The following is an 18,495-nucleotide window of genomic DNA, read 5'->3' on the forward strand; positions in this document are numbered from 1 at the left end:
AAACTGTGTGGTAGATAAAAGCAATCAGTGGCTTTTGAACTTCTCGTTGACTTTTTATTGCTTGTCAGTCTATGTGTAAAACAGCTATGAGACCCTTTTACAACATCTTTTGGAAGGAAGAGTAGTTTTAAAACTCAAATTTTATTTCTTTCTCTGCATTTATTTTTACCCTTCAGGGCATACAGGTGTTTGTTTTCTGTCTCTGTGCATGCTCATATTGCAATCTTCCATTTCAGTGCTTGAGGCAGGGGTGGCAGCAGCAGCCTGGCTCTCGGTCAGGCTGTGGCAAGCACAGGAGAAAGTATCTGGCAGATCATACACTTGTTCTCCACCTCTGTTTTGAAACAGGCAGTGGGATGGCTCTAGCCAACAACCCTCCAGTTAGACCATGTGGATTTGTGAAAATAGCAATTCAAAGTGCCTTGCTGAAAACCATGTTTCAGTAGAAAAGTATCTCAGTGCGCTTACTAAATTATTCCAATGTAAAAAATTCTTGCATTTCTAAGAATAATCTTTCTTTACATAGCTTAAAAAAATCCCTACTGGTCCTTTTCTACTTTTTTCAAGCAGTTTCTCACTGTAAACTATAGAATACAGCTTTCTTAGAGAAAGTGTTTCTATTTTTCTGCTGAATAGAAGGATTGATGTCCTTTGTTGTGAAGTCAGACTGTAAATATGTAACTCTTGAAAGCTTAAAGTTTATCTCTTGCATGAGAAAGCAAATTCAGTTCAGGAGTCCAAATTTCAAAGTTTTCTTTATGTACATTTACCTTAAGTTTTAAAGTTTAGGATTATGGAGAAGTAGGAGGATATGGACTAATAACATTCCAGAGGAGACTTCTGAGCTCTGAATTTGGTGTTCATCACCAATGTCCAAGTTCCTAAAGATTTGCTTATTTTTAAGCCATTTATTTACTTTGTAGTTGAATTATCATAAAATTAGGAAACACATTAGCCACACATCTGTTATCAGAGTGGTTCCATCAAAGCCTGATTACAGTAATTTTTAAAATCAGATCCTGTAAGTGAAGTCTGTAGTATCTGTTTTCTTCAGGATAAAAAGCAGCACTCTTTTTTTGAAGAGGAATTGATCTGACTCTGCACACTTGGATACCAATTAGCAACAAATTCTCACTGTAAAAGCACAAGGAAGAGTGGGTGGAAGGTTGTACATCTCTTTAAAAAGGAACTGAAATAATACCCTTTTTACAGTCATGTTAATCTCACCATATGAATCACAGAATATACAATATCTTGAACACAGGCTTTTGGGTGTGGGGAAGGTGCACCTGAAAACAAGCCATAATTGATGAAAGGGTACTGTGCTGCTCTGTTCCAACAATGAGATACTGTTAAGCATTAATGCAATGCGTTTCTTATAGGTGAAGGTGTGATACGCAGAATTTTTGTGCTCATTTATGTATTTTTCGTAGAGAGCCTGTTTCCTTCCAAAGCAGCTGCAGTTACTGTAACCCTGCGTAAACAGTATCATTAGCTTAAAAGGAGCTTAGAATGATGTTGCTGTTTCCCATATGGATGTAAGGTCAGATCCATCTTGTACATCGTGCATGAGACTTAGGTATTTGAGTCTTAGGCGTGCTCTGCTGTGTTGCCTTCATCTCCAGCCTTGTGTGTGACTGGGGTGGAGGAGAGGCTGCAGTGTTATGGTGCAGCTGGGGTAGATTTTGGAGCCAAGGGACCTCTTGCTAGAAGGTGATTTTTCTATCAGTAGCTTCATACCATGGCCCTTCCTCCACCCTGCAATTGGGAGCCAACCTTGTGCCCTGCCAAGTGATGCAACTGGTGAAGCCTTGCATGTTGGACTGAAAGAAGGTGGGAAGGGTCTTCACCTTTGTGCACGTGGGCTCAGATGGGCAAGCAAGCTAGAGCATGTGGGTGGCTCTGCAGCAATTGCCTGTGGGCATACTCCTGTCCTTGGGGAAACACAGGGGAATTTGAGCTAACTGTGCCGTTCTTCTGTGTGTCTTTGCCTGTACAAAGAGGGTTGTACTACATTATATCATGTTTTTTGCACGTAGGCAAGTCATGACTAAACCCCTTGCTTTTGTATGATAACATGGTCCCTGCTGCTGACAAGGCTATGGTCAATCCTTCTTCTCCATAAGTGACCCGAAGGAGGTTACTCTGCACCCTCACCTTTTGGGGCTCTTCTTTTGGTCTCTGTCCCTCCCATCTCTGGCCTGTTGGACTGGCTTTTCAGCTAGGGAAGGGGTGCAGCTCCCTTGAACTCAGTGGAGCTCTGCTAACGTATGTGAGTGGCAGATATGATCCATTATTGTTAGTGTTCCCAGGGGGTGATATGCATCCAGATGCTGTTACTGTGGGCAGGGGATAAGAAGCCACAGTTTTGTCCTTAATCTGTATCTTTGTAGCGCTATGGTGAGGGGAAAAGATGAAGAAGCATCTTGCCTCCTCTCACTTCTGCTAGTATTTACTCATGGATGTGACAAGCTGTCATTTTCTGGTTTGTGTGAAAAGTGACACTTAATTTCCCTTCCCCCCATTACAACCTTTGCAATGTATTTGCTGCATGCAGATATAGGTTTGTGTTCATTTCCCTAGCAGATGTCACAGTGATTCAGTGCAAAATCTGCTTGGGGACATGATTATAATTGAACTGTCCTCCAGGAAGGGGAGATGAATGCATTGGTATTTTCTTCTTCTGTTACAATAGTAGAGCTTTGTATTTCAGATCCTTGATTCAGAGTTTTAACTTTCCATTTTGCGCAAGAAGGCAGCAATGTGTGCAACTGTTTTAAACACTTCAGAAATTCTGTAGGACCAAATATAAATAACAAAAGTATCTGATCCTAAAAAATAACTTAGATCTATGACGATTTTAACGATGAAGCTCTGAACGTCCAGGCAATGGCATATAGTGCAAACTGCTATTTGCAAGGTGTTTTAGGCAAGGCTGCATGAGATATACTGACATACCGATGTGAATTCAAGATGATGTTTCCTGCGCGTTACCTAAAGGTGTTTAGGAACTGACTTTATATTCAGTGCCATTGTGAAGTGACAGTTGTTTGATATTTAGATGCAAGAAAGCATCTGTGAGTAGAATGTGAATACGACTATATAAAGTAAGGTTTAATTAAATGCAGGCTCCTATTACTTAGAATTTTACTGAGAATACTTATTTCCTTTCTTTCACTTCTGCATCCAATTTACATGGAAAAATCATTTTCTGCTGAGGAAGTGGCTCAAGAAGGTTTGGCATTCTTGTAATGACAACCCAGGGGCACTGCTTCCCCCTTCAGAATGCAAGTTAATTATATAGCTGCAGCAAAATAATACAGGAGCCAAATTTAAAAAGAATAAAAGGCAATTATTAGCTGCTCACATTGCTGCTGCTATGCTACTGTTTGATAGCTGTATAATTGATGTGTGTGGCTGTGATATGCAGTCTCTAGTTTGTGTGCACGCTTGATGCCTATATATTCTTTCAGGAGTTCCCAACTGCCTCCTATTTTCTGTCATTACAAGTAGATGCTTACATGGCAATGTGTCTCCAGCTGGCTCTTGACCAAGCCTTCTCAGGGCTTGTGGAAATACCCCTCCTTTAATAAAGTTAATGTCAGTGGAGATTGCCACCTTCAACCATTTTGATATCCTTGGCACAAAGGAAATGCTTTTTCCTCCCTCTGGAGGATTAGACAGCATTAAAGCTGCTCTGTCTGTGAAGATTAGCACACTGCTGGGGGGTTGGTTTTTCTCCCCTTCCCACCCTTGAAGGAATTACTGTTCTAAAGGGGTGGCCGCAAGGCGAGAGCTGTACTGCAGACTGCCTGACATCTGGTTTGTTCCTTTTGCTCTCTGCAAAACGCCTGTATCTGAAAATTAATTTCATCTCCTGCTATTTGGAGAGGATGTTCCTGTGCTTGCATCCCACCGCGCATCCCCGGAACTGTGCAACAGCAGTTGGAGGACTGATTGCGCCACTGCAGCTATTGTTATACTAGGACTCCTTCCCAGTCCTGCTTGCTGGGACTGGGAAGTGGTGTGGATGCCAGACTGAGTCAGAGCAACTTTTGTCCCTGTGTGTCAGGAGTCCATTTGCTGTGTTGACAGTTTTCCCAGTTTGCTTGGGAAATCTCAGAGACAAGCCTTCTGGGTCTCCAGGGTGCTGAGCACACTGAACCCGTTCTGGTGATGGTGACCAAGGAGGCAGATCCATCTCCTTTCTGGTAGGCTTGCTCTTGAGAGATCTGCATGTCAAACATATTCTCAGAATATTTTGCAATATGTGGATCCTTCTCCAGACAAGGTCTGGATGATTCTCACATACCTGTCAAACACAAACCCCTTCAACTGCCTTCTTCCTGATCTGCATTTTGGCTCATGACGACCCTGATTTCCTGAGTCATTCAGTCCAATTGCTGAAATGGTCCTGGCAACAATTCACCTCGGCATCCTTTCCTTTCCTAGACACAGTGCCTGAACACCTCTTTTTTATAAAAAGCAATGTGAAAAGTTTAGAGAAATGAAAGTACTCTTTCAGATCAAATTTTGGACATGTAAAATCCCACTGTCCTACCCAGAACCTGCCCCGGGTATTCATCATGCCTACCGTTTCCATGGAATTCAGGTACTTTGCATCATGGGAGAGTTGCTTGTGCCTTGGCAGCTTGTCAGAAGTGTGGGTGCAGGGCTGTATGTATGGCTTCTGGTGCTAACAGCTCACTTGCAAGGAGTTACCCTGTGGGAGGGTAGGAAGTGAAAAGATGGGAGGAAATTGGAGGAAAGACCAAAGGAGCTAAAAGGAAGGCTCAGGGGTCACATTTTAGATCAGAGGAACATAGTCGCCAGTGTGGAGTGATTTGTGTTCATCTGCCTGTTAAGGAAGGACAATTTGTCAGGCTCCCCATGGTCCTCTTGGGCAGGATTTTCCGAAGGGCTGAAGCATGTTCCCTTATCTCTTCCTGCTGTTGTGGAGCTTGCTCCTGGGACAGGCATTGCCTGTTATAGCTGGGAAATGGCCTGCCTGCACATTTGAGCTGGAAAAGTGCTGTTCTGATATAGTCACTGGCTGAGAATAAAGGAATTGTCACCCAACCTCCTTGTGTCAACGGAACAAGGAAAACAAAAAGATGAATGGCCTTTTGGGATGAAGTGGAACAGTTTTTTAATCCAGTTATCTGGCACATAGCAATCCTATGTACCCCCCACTCTGGAGGTCTAGAGGGCATCTCAAAAAAAAAGGAACAAAGTGAGTTTCCTGACTGTTGGGGGGGGGGGGGGGGGGTTGCAGGGGCTCCCAAGATTAAATGCTTCACTTCTGCCCCTATGTACTCTTATTCAGTGGGATTGTAAAACTGCCCTCATATTGGAGAGATATCAGCAGCACCATATGTTAGTCCTTCCTAGGGTTAAGCATGTTTTCTGTGGCAAAAGAGACTCGTCTGATCTGGGGAGGATCAACATATACCAGACAGTACTGCAAAAATTCTCCAGTCTCTGCACAGGCAAGCAAACACGACCCCAAAGTTGGAGTTGAAATGATATAGCTGCATCATTTGGACAAACACTGGTTTTGAACCATAGCTAATGGCAATTGCTATGGAACAGTTTATATATGAACAAAAGAAATCTGGTTTTGAAAGAATTTGTTACCATAGCAAGAATTATTTTTTTCAGTTATGTAACTTGTGCTATGGAAATCTTAGTGAGGTTTTTTTAAGGACTATGCAGTAGGGCATGGCTCCTAAATAGGTAATTCTGGTTCAAAATGAGGAAAGGCCTTTTGCAGAACTAGAGGAATAGAGCAAGGATGAAGTGTGCCAAAAGGGAGAGTCCAGAAGAGAGGTTAAACTAAAATAAAAAAAGTGACTCTTGGGGTCTGCTTTTGAATTTTGCCAGAAGATTCTCATGTGCCTTTTTGCAGTCGTTTGGCCTCTTTATATCTTCATGGATTTGCCTGAAAAGTAGATATAACAATAATACTAGTACAGGTCTTCTCTCAGTGTCCTCCCCAAAGCTACTTCTGTTGGCATTCTCTGGTACAGTGCTTGCTTTTACTGTCCAGGAGAGACCATAACTAGCCTGGCCTTGGGAACAGATTTTTGCTGGTATATTGAATTAATATTTTTAAGCCGAGGTCTGGAACTTGTCTGCACCTGCTGGTGAAAGAGAAAAATCTGATGCAGTTCAGCTAATAATGAGACCAGAAGCATGTGGTACAGGTATCTGTAATCTGGTAGCTTTAAAGGTTTGGTCTTGTGCCTTCAGAGCTCTTCAGTTGATATAGATCTGAACCACTCAGTGTCACGGAACCCTGAAGACACTTTTTCCCCCCTGCTCCTGCATATCTATGCTGTACTTTCCAGACATAATGACAGTTTGTAGAAGCTGTAAAGATACTCCCTAATCCTCAGAAGTCCCCAAAGCAATGGGCAGTTTTGCTTTCATTTTTTTTGCAGAACCTACGCTGTGTCTTCTTGCTGCTGCCTCTCTTCCTCCCTAGGTCCCTGAGGCAGCCCCAGCAGCCTCTGCTTTACACCTGCCTTGTCTGTGTGGCTGAGGGACTTGTGGGGAAGAGCTGATGAAGGGTGGGATGGGTGAAGGTTATCCTGAGAATTGGTGTCTAGTCTGGGCTGCAATGCTGAGAGAGCGCTACTGAGACTGTGTTTTGGTGGTGGAAAGTTGGACTGTGGGGAAGTGAAGGAGAGATAGGGTGGAACAGAGAAATGAGAGGAAAATTTTCAGCTGGGGAGAGTGAACAGCAAATTCCACTTGTAGGAGAGGGATTTCCAGGATGTAAAGTTGGGGAGATTGGAGGAAGGGAGAAAGAGAAATGAACGACAAAGACAAATTAAGGAAGGAGGGAAGCAATGGGTTAAATTATACTTGAGATGGTAGAAAGAAGGGGAAAAAAAGAGTCTGAGCTTGGATGGTAAGGGAGAAGTAGAGATGATAGAGTTGAGGAATGGGGAGCAGAGGTGAGAGGGAGAGCCTGTTATTTGCATTGCAATCCAAAAGTGTTTATTCATCTCTTGGAGACGTGAGGCACTTGGTCAGATACTGCTGGCAGCATGGTTGTGGCAGCGAGGCTTCAAAACCTGCCCTGTGTGACTGACTTTGGATTGGGGCAGGTTTCACAGCCTTGGTGTTGCCCTGGGCTGCTGTTGGGCACCAAGGTGGACACGCAGGGATGTGGCTCTGCAGCAACATGCCCCTGTGGGTTGTGGCATGGGGGAAGGCAGGAGAGGGAACACAGCTAATCACTATTTCTTATCCTGACATATAAAGTTGGGTGCTAAAACAGACTCCGCTTCACTCCTACGCACAATGTGCTCAATCGCTTGATTTTTATGTAATGGGAAGCACTGAAGAGTATGATTCTGCCAGGCAGTGGGTGGAGAGCAGAGAATCTTGCTATTAATGGTAGGAGAGGGGGGGAAAGGGGCTTTGTACACAGGAAGCATTTCACTTTTACAAAGCTGAGACAGACTTTTTTCATTGAATATTTTAAATTGTGGATTTCCATACATGTCTGGAAGGAGACACTTGAACTGTGGACACTTAGGATCTTGCAGGCATCAAATTCAAATTTGTTAAACTGACAGTTTTTTCTGTGTCTAGATACTTGAGAAGCTCCTATGTTCTGGCACAAGGTAAATTAGCCTGTAATGGGCCTGGAAAGGAAACTAAAGACGAGGGTAGAAAAAACATTTCCTATTTCTCCTGTCACTGCTTATGGGTCAGGCAGATGTGGTTAGGAAGCAAAGAGACTGTGCAAAGACCTTTCTTAATACCTTGCTAATGAGGCTTGGCTGTGGAAGGGCTTGTCCCCATCTCTGGGCTTCCCAGCTGCTTCCCTCTTGGCTGCCAGTCTGCCTTCACAACTCTGAGGCAGGAGTTCCCCTTTGGTTGCCAGCCCCTGTCTTTTCTTTCTCTATCTAGAGACCAGGGTTCTGCCTTTTCTCTTTGCACTTCAGCTGGTCATGATGATAATGAAGTCCCAAATCTTTCTGTAGCTTTCTGGTCTACTCAAGCCCTGTTTGAAAGCTCATTTTGAATAGGTGTCTGTTTCCCTGATCCTCTGGGCCATCCTTGTACTTGAAATGTCTGTGCTGTTTCCCTCTATTTAATCAATTAGCACCTGTAAGAAATGGGATTTGTGCAGGAAACCAAAGGGAAAGCTTCCCTGGATAGCTGATGCTTGAAGGAATGCTCCAAGGTCCTCTGATGAAAGGTGTTTTGGAGGCTCAAGTTGTTAATGTTGTGCACTTAGCAGCTTAAAATAGCATATGGGTGAATTTCCTACCTGATAGCAAGATTACTAAGAAGGAAAGTCTGTGATCAGAGAGCTTTCAGCGGTCACCAGGTTGCTTTTGCACAGAGCTGTGCTCCAGCTGGCACACACAGGGTAGCTTTGCTCCGTAGGACGTGCCTCACTGGCAGTGGGAAGGTGCCTGTGAACAGTGTCACAAAGCACCTCTCAGCAGCATTGCCCGTGATCCGGCAGGCATAAGGAACCCCTTTTCTGGTGAGCTGGGAAATTACTCTGTGCCGATTGCATAGAGTAGCCATGCTGTGTGTGGAAGGGTTGTGGAAATTGCTGCCTTTGAGCAACCGTTCATAGCTCTCACTGAAGTGCACTGGACACATGAATACCCTGAACCAGACGCACGGGAGCTTCACTACCTGGAGTTTCTTGTTTGTCATCACAGTTTCATAGCGCTGTGTTGCAGGGACTCCTGCCTTCATCTGTCAGTGTTGCATTTGGTATGATGAGCAGTGTGGGGTGGTGGCAAGAGACCAGTGAGGGGATTTTGTCCTTTAAATCTACCAGTGAGAAACCTGCTAATACAGTTAAGTAGCCACAAATATGGACTCAGTCTAACCATTAAGCAAACAAAGGACTGGAAAAATGAGATGCATTCTTGCACATGGCTAATGTTATTTGGGAATTAGAGGTGGTTCTTTAAATAAATGTTTGAAATGTGGTTTGCATAGATGTCTAAGTATAAAGAATAAAAGATGAGGGTGGGTGGTTTTGTACTGAATAGTAATGATGTATCCGCACCACTGCAGAAGCATTACTGACATGTCAGGCTGGGTAGAAGAGAATGGCACTTGCATCTCATTTTGGCTCTCACAAGGCAACACCTCTTGTCTAAGGCCTTATTTTGAGTACAGACTAACACCTTTGCATTTGATCCTGCTCCTGTTGAAACAGATGGGAGACTACTTATCGAGGAAAGCAGACAGCAGGACTGGGAACCTAGGTGGATATATTCAACTTAAAAGGGTGCAGTATAGGGTTTTTCCCTGTTCAAGTATCAAGCACTGTAAAAGGGATCTTTCTTATCGTTCAGCAGCAGATCTGAGGAAGAGTCTCATGTTACTCTGTTATTTTCTAAATCTGCAAAGGCAGCACATACTGTATTTTGGCCAGATGAGGAGCGGGACTGCTCCTCTGCAGATATAGTGTTGTGCTGATGGTTTCCAGTGGGAAATTCCACCCGCCTTGCCAAAAGACAGCTTGGAGGAGGAGAAAGTAAGTCCTGTGACGATGGTGGTTCTTTCCCAATGAAACAACAACATGCAGGGAAATCCATCAAGCTGTTAGTCATGCATTTTATATATATGTATATAGCATAGTGTATGTGAGTGTATATATATAAAAACTATATTACACTCACGCTATCTGTATAAAGCATCATCAATATCAGGCTTCAGAACAATAAGAAAAGTAGCTCATGGGATATAAATGTATACCCAGTAGAAATTGGTCCGGCAGGTAATTTTGCTAATAATCCTTGTAGTTAGGTTTTGTGAAAGATACTAATATTAGTGTGGCTAGAAAATAGATTGTACCTCCTTAAATGAGCTTCCTTTCTTTGTAGTCCTGTGAAGCCTAGAGGGTATTTTTAATCATCCTTAAATGGTGCTTGTTAAAAAGAAGTGAAATTAAAGGGTATTTTGGGATGTAGCTTTTTCTTTAAATACATTCCTTGTCGGTGGGGAAATATACAATTGTTTGTACCATAGATGCTCAAGCTCCATTAATGTGTCTTTGCATGCATCGTTTGTATGCAAGTTCATAAGGCGATAGCATCTTACAAACTGGTATAAAAAAAAGAATTGATTTTTAGCGCTTCCTAAAATGGAGAGCACAAGCATGCTGCAACCATTGTGAGTATGAAAGCGTGAAAATTTGCTTGAGAAATAAGCCAGAGGAAGTTTTGATTCTGACCACTTCTTAAGTGTTTAATACCCCACATGTGCATCCAGGGAATTTAAACTCTTTCATAAATGCAGTGCATATATTAAAAAAATGTATGTGCTTAGCCTCTTATCGAAGATTAAGATACGGAGGACCTGATCTTCAAACATACTGTGACTGTGGGTGAGATCCTACTTAATGTTTAAAAATGTTTCGGACACGTGCAATATACTTCTGAAAACCAGGAAAGCATATGGGGTTTGAATGTTGACAGAGCAATGTCTTTGCTGCAGTTTGGAAGAGGGAGATGGTGACTTTGTTTTTAAATGAGGCATTCCCTGAGCTAAACTAATTTCTGGTGTAACATTGCAAAAGTCAGTGTGGTAAATTGGTCTTCAGGATTAATTCAGTTAAGAAATTGCATGGAGGATTTTATGCCCATAAATGTATTTTGGGGGGCATGTTTTATAGACTTTTCTTTCTCCTTAGAATTGGACTGTTTATACTACTTCTGTGTTTGTTTGGTGGTAAGTTATTTAAAACCAAATTGCAACACTGCTTCAATATTTGAGGCCAATTGGAAGTTACTCTCTAGCATCATAATCAATGAAAGCAGAAGAATTTTTCAGAGCAGAACTATTTCTCCAGTCCCCTTGAGGAGAGAGGCAGTATTCTGTAAGCAAGGCTCTGTCTCTCAGGCTGTTTTCTCCACAAAGGTTTCCATGAACTGCAAATGTGTCTTCAGTAATCGAATGTGCGTTAATTAGTACTGAACTCTGCTCAATATGCTATCAGTGTTCACAAAGAGGAGATAGTTGTTTCTGAGGGAGGAAATGCAACTTTGATTTGTATTTTAGGCCCTTGCCTCTAGTACTTGGGTAGAAGCAAGCTTTGAGGGCAAGTATGAGCAGAAATTTGAATGTAAGATGAGATTTGGAAAAAACCCAACCTTTCCTTAAAATCCATTCAGAATCTACCATTATCAAATATATGTAAAATTACACTATCCATTCACTTTGACACCCCCCCCCCAAATTAACTACAATCATTAGTATGTTTCCCCAAGCGGTTCTTCACTAATGCATGCTTCTTCCTAGGTGATTTTATTTAAAATGCAGCTTCTAGTTCCCCAATGTCTATTCAGAGATATAATACCTGATCTACAAACCATCCTCCAGAACGAGGGAGAGAATTCCTCTCTGTACTCCTCCCTCAAAGTACAGACGTTTCCCTCTTTCCCCTGCCAAATGGTGTCTGTACACTGAGGATTTCCGTGGGACCAAAAAATGAGGTTCTCTAGCAACTTTCCTCAAAAGTAAGACTGTAGCAGTGCTCTTGGCCAGAGCATCACCTTGCCCAGGAGTTTCCATGCTCCAGGATCTGGTGCTAATGGGCTTGTACCCCAAATGCCTGCTGTCATGTCGCAATGTTGAGGTGTTGCCTGGTGCAATTAAATTGGTTGTTGAAGTAACTTGGATCATGGCTCTTCCTCCACTGGTATCTCTCCTGGTGCTTTTTAGGTGAGCTGTACTGTCTCCAGCATAGCTCGTGTCAAGCTGCAGCCCAGCTCAGCAGGTCTGGGCTAATTCTCCACTGCAGCCACTCTGGAATCCCATTAGTGAAAGAGCAAGTTGTTTCTTCCTGCCTTAACTTGACAGTGCTTTGTTCAAATATGCAATGCTTGGGACCGGGGTTTTGAAATATTGATACAGGAGAAAGCACATACTGTCTCGGTCAAGCCTCATGCAGGCTTTACTCAGCCGCCTTCGTGCATGTGGGACTTGCAGGGGAAGCAAAAAGGTCAGTATGACTGCTTTCTGGGAGTGGGGTGGGGTTGGGGAGGTGCCTGGCTTTTAACAGATCATGTAGGAGAGATTTGCTGGGATGAGATCATTCATGACTTGGCAAAAGTAGTACCTAAATGCCATCGTCCACAGTTGATTTCTTGCACCGTATTGACTGAAGTGGAGCATGAAGCCTGCCTACGTGCTGTGCAGGATTGTTCCTTGGATACTCCTGGGGCTCTGCCGCCCTTTGCATGTGACAGTGGTTTCAGTCGAAACTATTTTATGGAGAAGAGAAAAAACTGAGCATGCAAATAATATTCTTGAGTCTTTTATTAATCTTCATGTGTACTGAATAGTCTCCCTTTCCCTTTTCTATCAAATCTTTCCCTTTCCCTTAAGGCCACTTTTCTGTTTCTGCCTTAGTGATGCCTGCAGTGATGACAGATGTATGACCTGTGCATTCTTCAGCAATTTTTTTATATATAAATCCTTCCGATCTATTGGTTTGATATAAAACGATCTTAATAGCCTTGGGGCTCTGTGTGAGATTTCAGCGCTGTGGGGAAAGGGGCCTAGTATTCATACAGTCTCCTGCACAGCATTAAGCTCTGCAGGCAGCTCTTCCAACATGCTAATTCTACTGTATGATTGAGGAAATAAACAGCTTGCTCTGCCTTGATGGTAGCGGATTGATGAATTTGGCTGGAGATTTTTTGAGCTGTGACAGTCACGGGGACTGTCATGGTGGCAGTGGAAGAACAGGGTCCTCGTGCAAACATTACAAATCCCTTCAGGAGAGCTTGTCTGCGCAGGAGCACTTCTGTACCCCAAGCAGCAGGCAGTGCTTTGCTTGACATTGCTGTGGGTCAGACTGCGTAAGTTTTAGAGAAACATAGCATAGCTGCAGTAGCTGTTTTACATAGCCTTGTATTCTAGAAATGTAAGTGGTAACAGCGGGATTGCCAGCATTAACTCTTCCATATGCTGCTTTGTGTTTTCTGTGCTCTTTTAGGATGATGAGAACTTCAGATGTTTGACCACCACAGTCTTGGCATGAGCCACAGCACACCGGGGATGAGAGATACCAGGGTCCTGGGAACCTCTGGCTGTGTGTACACATTGAATTCCCTTAATGGACAATAGTAAGAGTTGAAACACTTGGGTTTGGCTGATTTGTGTTTTTTTTTCCCTCTACATGATTTCTTCTGCTGTGAGAAATGAAAATGTTGCTAACAACCCATCTGCATTTTTGCAACACCTCCTCTGTTCCTTGATAATTTTAGTTTGTTGGTGTCACTTTGCATGTTTATACTATTTTCAAGTGTTTGTGCTACTCTCCTCTTCCTCCCATCCTTTTTTTTTTTTTGATTGCTTTACAGTGTTTGGAAGAGCTTGACTGCTTTTCTTTTGCCTCCTTTTTACCTTAGGAACATGAATTTTTATCCTCCTGTGCTTTGCTGAGATTTTTTTTTCATCTTCAGTCTCACAAAAGAAGCTTCTTCACCACATCTAAACTTTTGTTTTAATTTTATTTTTTTTAATCTTTTGAGGTGTTTTCTAACAAAAATGGGGTTAAATCAAAAGTGATACTTTTAAGGTGGAGATGCATTCCTCATCTGTTTGAAATGACTTGTTATCTACCCAGAGGGAGTGAGGAAGCGGTTCATTGTGGTTGGTGTGATTTGAGGAAGGGCCTTGGCTCAGCCAGCTGCCACTTCTTGCCTTGTTTGTCCTACGTGGGTAGCCTGGCCCATGTGCTTTGGTGGGACTGTCTTCTCTGTTTCTTGAGGAGGGAAAAGACAAAGCATCATGGTTTTCCTTTTCAATGATGAGGGAATGCACTGTTAGTCTCTCTCTGGGGTTGCTGTGAGAAGGGAAGAGAAAGTAATAGTTTAAAATTTTATTTCTTTGCTGCAGCCCAGACAAGGGGTTTCAGCCAGGCCTGAGGCCAGTGACATGAAGAGGTGCTGGAGCCAATCGCTGCTGGTACACTGCTAGTCACAAGTGTTGCCCACTCTTTTCCCATTTAGTGTTTGTGTGCCAGCCTGGGCACTGCCCCCATGATTAAGGAGACCCTAATCTGACGTGCTCTGCTAGCCAGGGGCCACGCACGTACATAGCATCGGTGCTTCTTGCAAGAAGTTCCTTTTTACTGACAACAAAAGGACATGGTTTTAGTATGTCTTTTTCTGCTGCATCCAGTAGGTACAATAGTTGCTTGCCTAGCTGCCACACAATAGAAAGGAGGGTTTCATTTGAATTTTCAAGGTTGTTGAAAGTGCCTTTTTTATCTCTGCCCTTTCTCTCCCATTTTCTTTTCCATAGATACGTCAGCCTCCAGCAGAGCCTGAAAGAAGAAAAGAAGGGAAAAAAATAAAAAAAGAGAAAAGCCACGCAAGGTATCGTTAGCATTTCCCTGCACCTGAAAGTACTCATTTTGGTTTCGCGCACTGCAGTTGCCTGCACTCGTTCTGCCCGGCGGGGAGGATGGCGGGGCCAGCACCGAGCACGGCAAAACACAAGCGTTAACACACAAAAAAGGGGCGGTGGAGAGGGAAGGAGGGTTCAAAAAAAGGAAACCCCGCAATTTTGCGCTCATTTCCTCCTTGCGGTGCGAATGCACAAAGAGACGGGGGGCGCTGTGGGGAGGGAGGGGTTTCCCCCGGAGGCGGGGCGGGGGCCGGGCCGGGCCGGGGCGGCCGCGGCGCCGGAGCCGGCAGCGGCGGAGCGGGAAGCGCCGGCAGCCGCCGCCATGGAACCGGGGGGCAGGCGCGGCTGCGCCGCCGAGGAGGGCCCGCGCCCCGAGGAGGAGGAGGAGGAGGTGGACCCCCGCATCCAGGTGAGTGAGGGACGCTGCCCCTTGCCGGCCTCTCCGGGGGGCGCGCATGTGTTAATTTCTTAATTTATTTTAAAATGTATGTAATTTATATAATTATTATAATGATTGCATTTTACTTTTTCTTATTTTTGCTTTTTAATCCGTATGTTCATACATATATACACATAAATTTTTATATATATATATATATTTGCCTCTGCTGCCCGGCGGTACGGAGCAGCCCCGGGTGTCTCGGCACCCGCCGGGTGCAGGGGAAGCGGCCCCGGGGCACCCCAGCCCTTTGTTAGCCCGCGGCTCCGGGCAGCGCTCTGCGTCGGGCTCCGTTGGGCGTCCTTCCTTCTCCTGCTGAAATTACCTCCCCCCCCCCCTTTTATTTTTGACCATGACAGCGTGACCTTGCTCGTGAAACAGGGCTGATGCTCAGAAATTTGTAAATGAGGGAAAACACAGATTTTTTTAAAAAATTATTATCATTTGTTTTAAAAAGGAACTTTAGTGGAAGATGGTGTTTCCTCTCTATGAATGCCTTCTGAAGTGCTTTTTATTCTTGCACGGTTTCTAAACAAAGCTTTTCTCCCCAAAATCATGTCTTGACCAATTGCCTGGCGCAAACTTCAACACGCTGTGGTCCCCGAAATGAAATGTATTTTTAGGTCTCTGCAGATTTATGGCCTTTGCCTCCAGCCTTGCTGGCACTGTTTGTCATGAGTGAATGTAAGTGTGTGTGTACATTGCTGAGAGGATGGATCCTTGGCATAGGGCCCTCCTTGCTGTAATTGTCATTCTTTTCTCCATCGTGAGCATTTCTTTTCCAGGGCTGAGCAGAGCGATTGCAAAATTCACAAAACATGGTTACGCAGAGCGAGGCCCTCAGCTAAAAGCTAGCCTGTTACTGCCCTGATTCTGAGAAGCTGAGCTCCGCTAGTGCTTATTGATCTAATTTTGGCCTTAGGTTCTTCAGCTTGCAACATGTTTCCGCGTACCTGATTTGCACGTTGTTGGTGCACCAGTGTTTTTGTTGAGTTTTCTGTTTGGTTGAAAAAACAGGCTGCTGTGTCTGCCTCTATGAGAGCAGTAATGTTCTTAGCCTTACAGTAAAAGGCAATTAGGTAATTTCTGTATGAGTGTCTATTTCAGAAAACATGGATATGCAAATATGTATCTTCCACATTCTGGGAGCTGGAAATGAAATCTGATCTCTGAGGATAATGGCACTAAACTGTTGCAATTAATTCCTTTCTGATTGTAACCAGAGTCATTCTTGTAATCTAGTGGGAAATTGCTCAAGTGACGATCAATTTATAGCGTTTGGTTTATATAGCTAAACATTTCAAGGTGGATTCTGTTACACCAGTTGAAAATTAAGTAGCATTTGAGTTAGAGAACACTCGGGTTGAAATCACAGGATCTCACATGGAGTAACATGTTGCTCAAATAAAGAAGGCTATTGAAGTCTGCTTCTGAGGGTTGCTTTTTGTGGTAAGAAAGTAATTAAGAATGAACTTTGTTTTTACAGTAACTTCATTCATGCCAACACCACCTTTAGTAAATATTTATTCAAGGGATTAAACACCTTTGGTTTTGCTGTTAAGAATCAAAACATTAGCACGAAGGCAGACTAAGTAAACATAATAATATGTCCGATTGAGTGGTTGCGTTATAAAACGGTTTGCCAAAATCTATGAGTAAAATGCCTGCTGTGCTACAAGACATGTTTCTTATCAATGCTGTGCTTTCACTGTATGTCTCCTGTGATAGTACTAGTTTTATGCTAATGATTTTGAGGGGGGGTGTGTGTGTGTGTATCACTGGAAACTAGCAGATACTGACTATATTGATTAACAAGACAGGACTTACTATACCTTATGTTTATTTTTAACAGGAGGAATAGGCCGGAACAGGAAATGTACTGCCTTAAAATAAAACTATAGAGCTTCTCTGATTATTTTTCTTGTAAGTAACAAAATAGAAGATCAGTGGCAAAGTTATTCTGAATGTCTCAAGGTTTCCTCTTTTCACTGAATTTGTAAGCCGCAGCCCTTGTGAGCTTTTAGTGGGGATGCTGAATGAGCCTTCTCAGATACCTTTTTTCCCCCTGATTTCTTAATATGCGTTTGACCTTTCTTTCTAGGGGGAGCTGGAAAAATTAAATCAATCTACAGATGATATCAATCGCAGAGAGACGGAGCTGGAGGTAAAGAATTCATCCTTGCATTTTCCTTTTGTGCATGTTGGATTTTGTGAGCAACAGAACAGTATTTTTGAGTAGGTTCCCTCCTGAATTGTGCCATCCTGAATGGTAAGTTGGCAGCAAGAGTCTGGTGATGATTTTTAAAGGTGTGAATTGAGCTAGCAGCTGGAACAGAAAGGGAGAAGGTAGAGGGATGCTGACAGTGTAAAAACCCTATGTGGGGAACCCCCCAACCCCCCGCTGCCAAACCATATTTTTAGGTTTTGAAACTAAACTCAGACATGTTCTGTTTTTACAAGTCACTGTTTTAGGTTTCTGTTCTTGTGATTATAGACAGTGAAAGTTTATTTGGTTAAGAGTTCTTTGCTGTACAATTACCTGCCAGGATCTCTTCTTTGGTGGCTATTTTTTTTCAGCTTGTTAGTTTTGCCTTTTTTGTCGTTACTTTCTGAGTGAGGAAAGTAGTGAAGGAAAGTTGAAGGAAAAGACTTCCTAGCTGGAAAAAGAAGTTTTCTTGGACACTTAAAAATCTTACAAAGTTCTGAAGAAACTGTTTCTAAAGCCCCACATTCGAGCTTCAGCAACTTGGTAGTTATTTGGGAAGGCTCAGCATAATTGATCTAATAACAAATCAAAACAAACTGTCCTATTTGTGTGTCTAAATTTTCTTTTGTTAACTGGAAAACAAAGAAGATAAAGCCAGTGGAAGTGCAAGATGAATATGCTGCTAAAGGAAAACTGGCATAAAATGCTACTTTACATCCTAAATAATTTTGATAACATTACAATATTTTGAATATTGTATAAAAACATGCTGAGATTGCAGTGATGATCATAGTCTAAAATTACACCTATAGAGTTCTGTTCTGCATCTTCAAAATGTCAAAGTCTGTGTTGACACCCTCCCCGTCCCCCTCCGTATGCGTGTTTTCATGAGATGGGTACCTGGAGCATGGGATGGTTCCTGGTAGTATTTTAAAATATTGGAGTATCCACTGTGTGCACAGAACAGAATATAGGGTTATGAACTTCTCTGGAAACAAAGCAGCCTTGTCATATGGTTATTTTCTTCTCCCTACTTGTTTGTATTTTCTGTGCTTTGTGACATGTAGATAATTAATTTATTGGCAAATAAACTTAGTGGAATGGGGGACTATTTGTTATGCAAAATTAAACTATATGTCAGCTGTGAAAACTGTTCAGTGTCACTAGCTTGATTTAAATTTTATGAGTGAACTTTAAAAATCAGCATGCTAGTCTGCAACAGTACCAATTAAATGGACTTCAGGACTCTTTATACACATATATTGAAAAAAAAAAAATCATTATACGTGTCTTGTCAGTCTCCTTATTCCATGCTGAGGTACTGAAATTGAAGATGGTGCTGTGGATAGTTGCCTGGATTTCATAAATCTTGTCATAACCTTGCACTGAGGACATATTATGAAGCAGATAGAATAGTAATAATAATGCAAATGTATAC

The 18,495-nt window shown here is 42.8% G+C and overlaps 1 protein-coding gene across 2 annotated transcripts in view; it reads left to right on the forward strand.

Annotated features, from left to right (window-relative positions):
- The first annotated feature begins 14,734 nt into the window (after positions 1 to 14,734).
- The window catches only part of SH3BP5 (SH3 domain binding protein 5), a 54,288-nt gene continuing 50,527 nt past the window's right edge, over positions 14,735 to 18,495 (forward strand). The window contains exons 1-2 of one of the 2 annotated variants that reach the window (XM_059818807.1): positions 14,735 to 14,821; positions 16,953 to 17,015. In XM_059818807.1, the coding sequence (XP_059674790.1) occupies positions 14,735 to 14,821; positions 16,953 to 17,015 (150 nt within the window). Of the gene's footprint in view, positions 14,822 to 16,746; positions 16,775 to 16,952; positions 17,016 to 18,495 lie in introns of those variants that run through there. The other variant, XM_059818808.1, reaches the window with a different exon arrangement.

Source organism: Gavia stellata, chromosome 6 (genome assembly GCF_030936135.1).
Source record: "Gavia stellata isolate bGavSte3 chromosome 6, bGavSte3.hap2, whole genome shotgun sequence".
NCBI classification, from domain to species: Eukaryota; Metazoa; Chordata; class Aves; order Gaviiformes; family Gaviidae; genus Gavia; species Gavia stellata.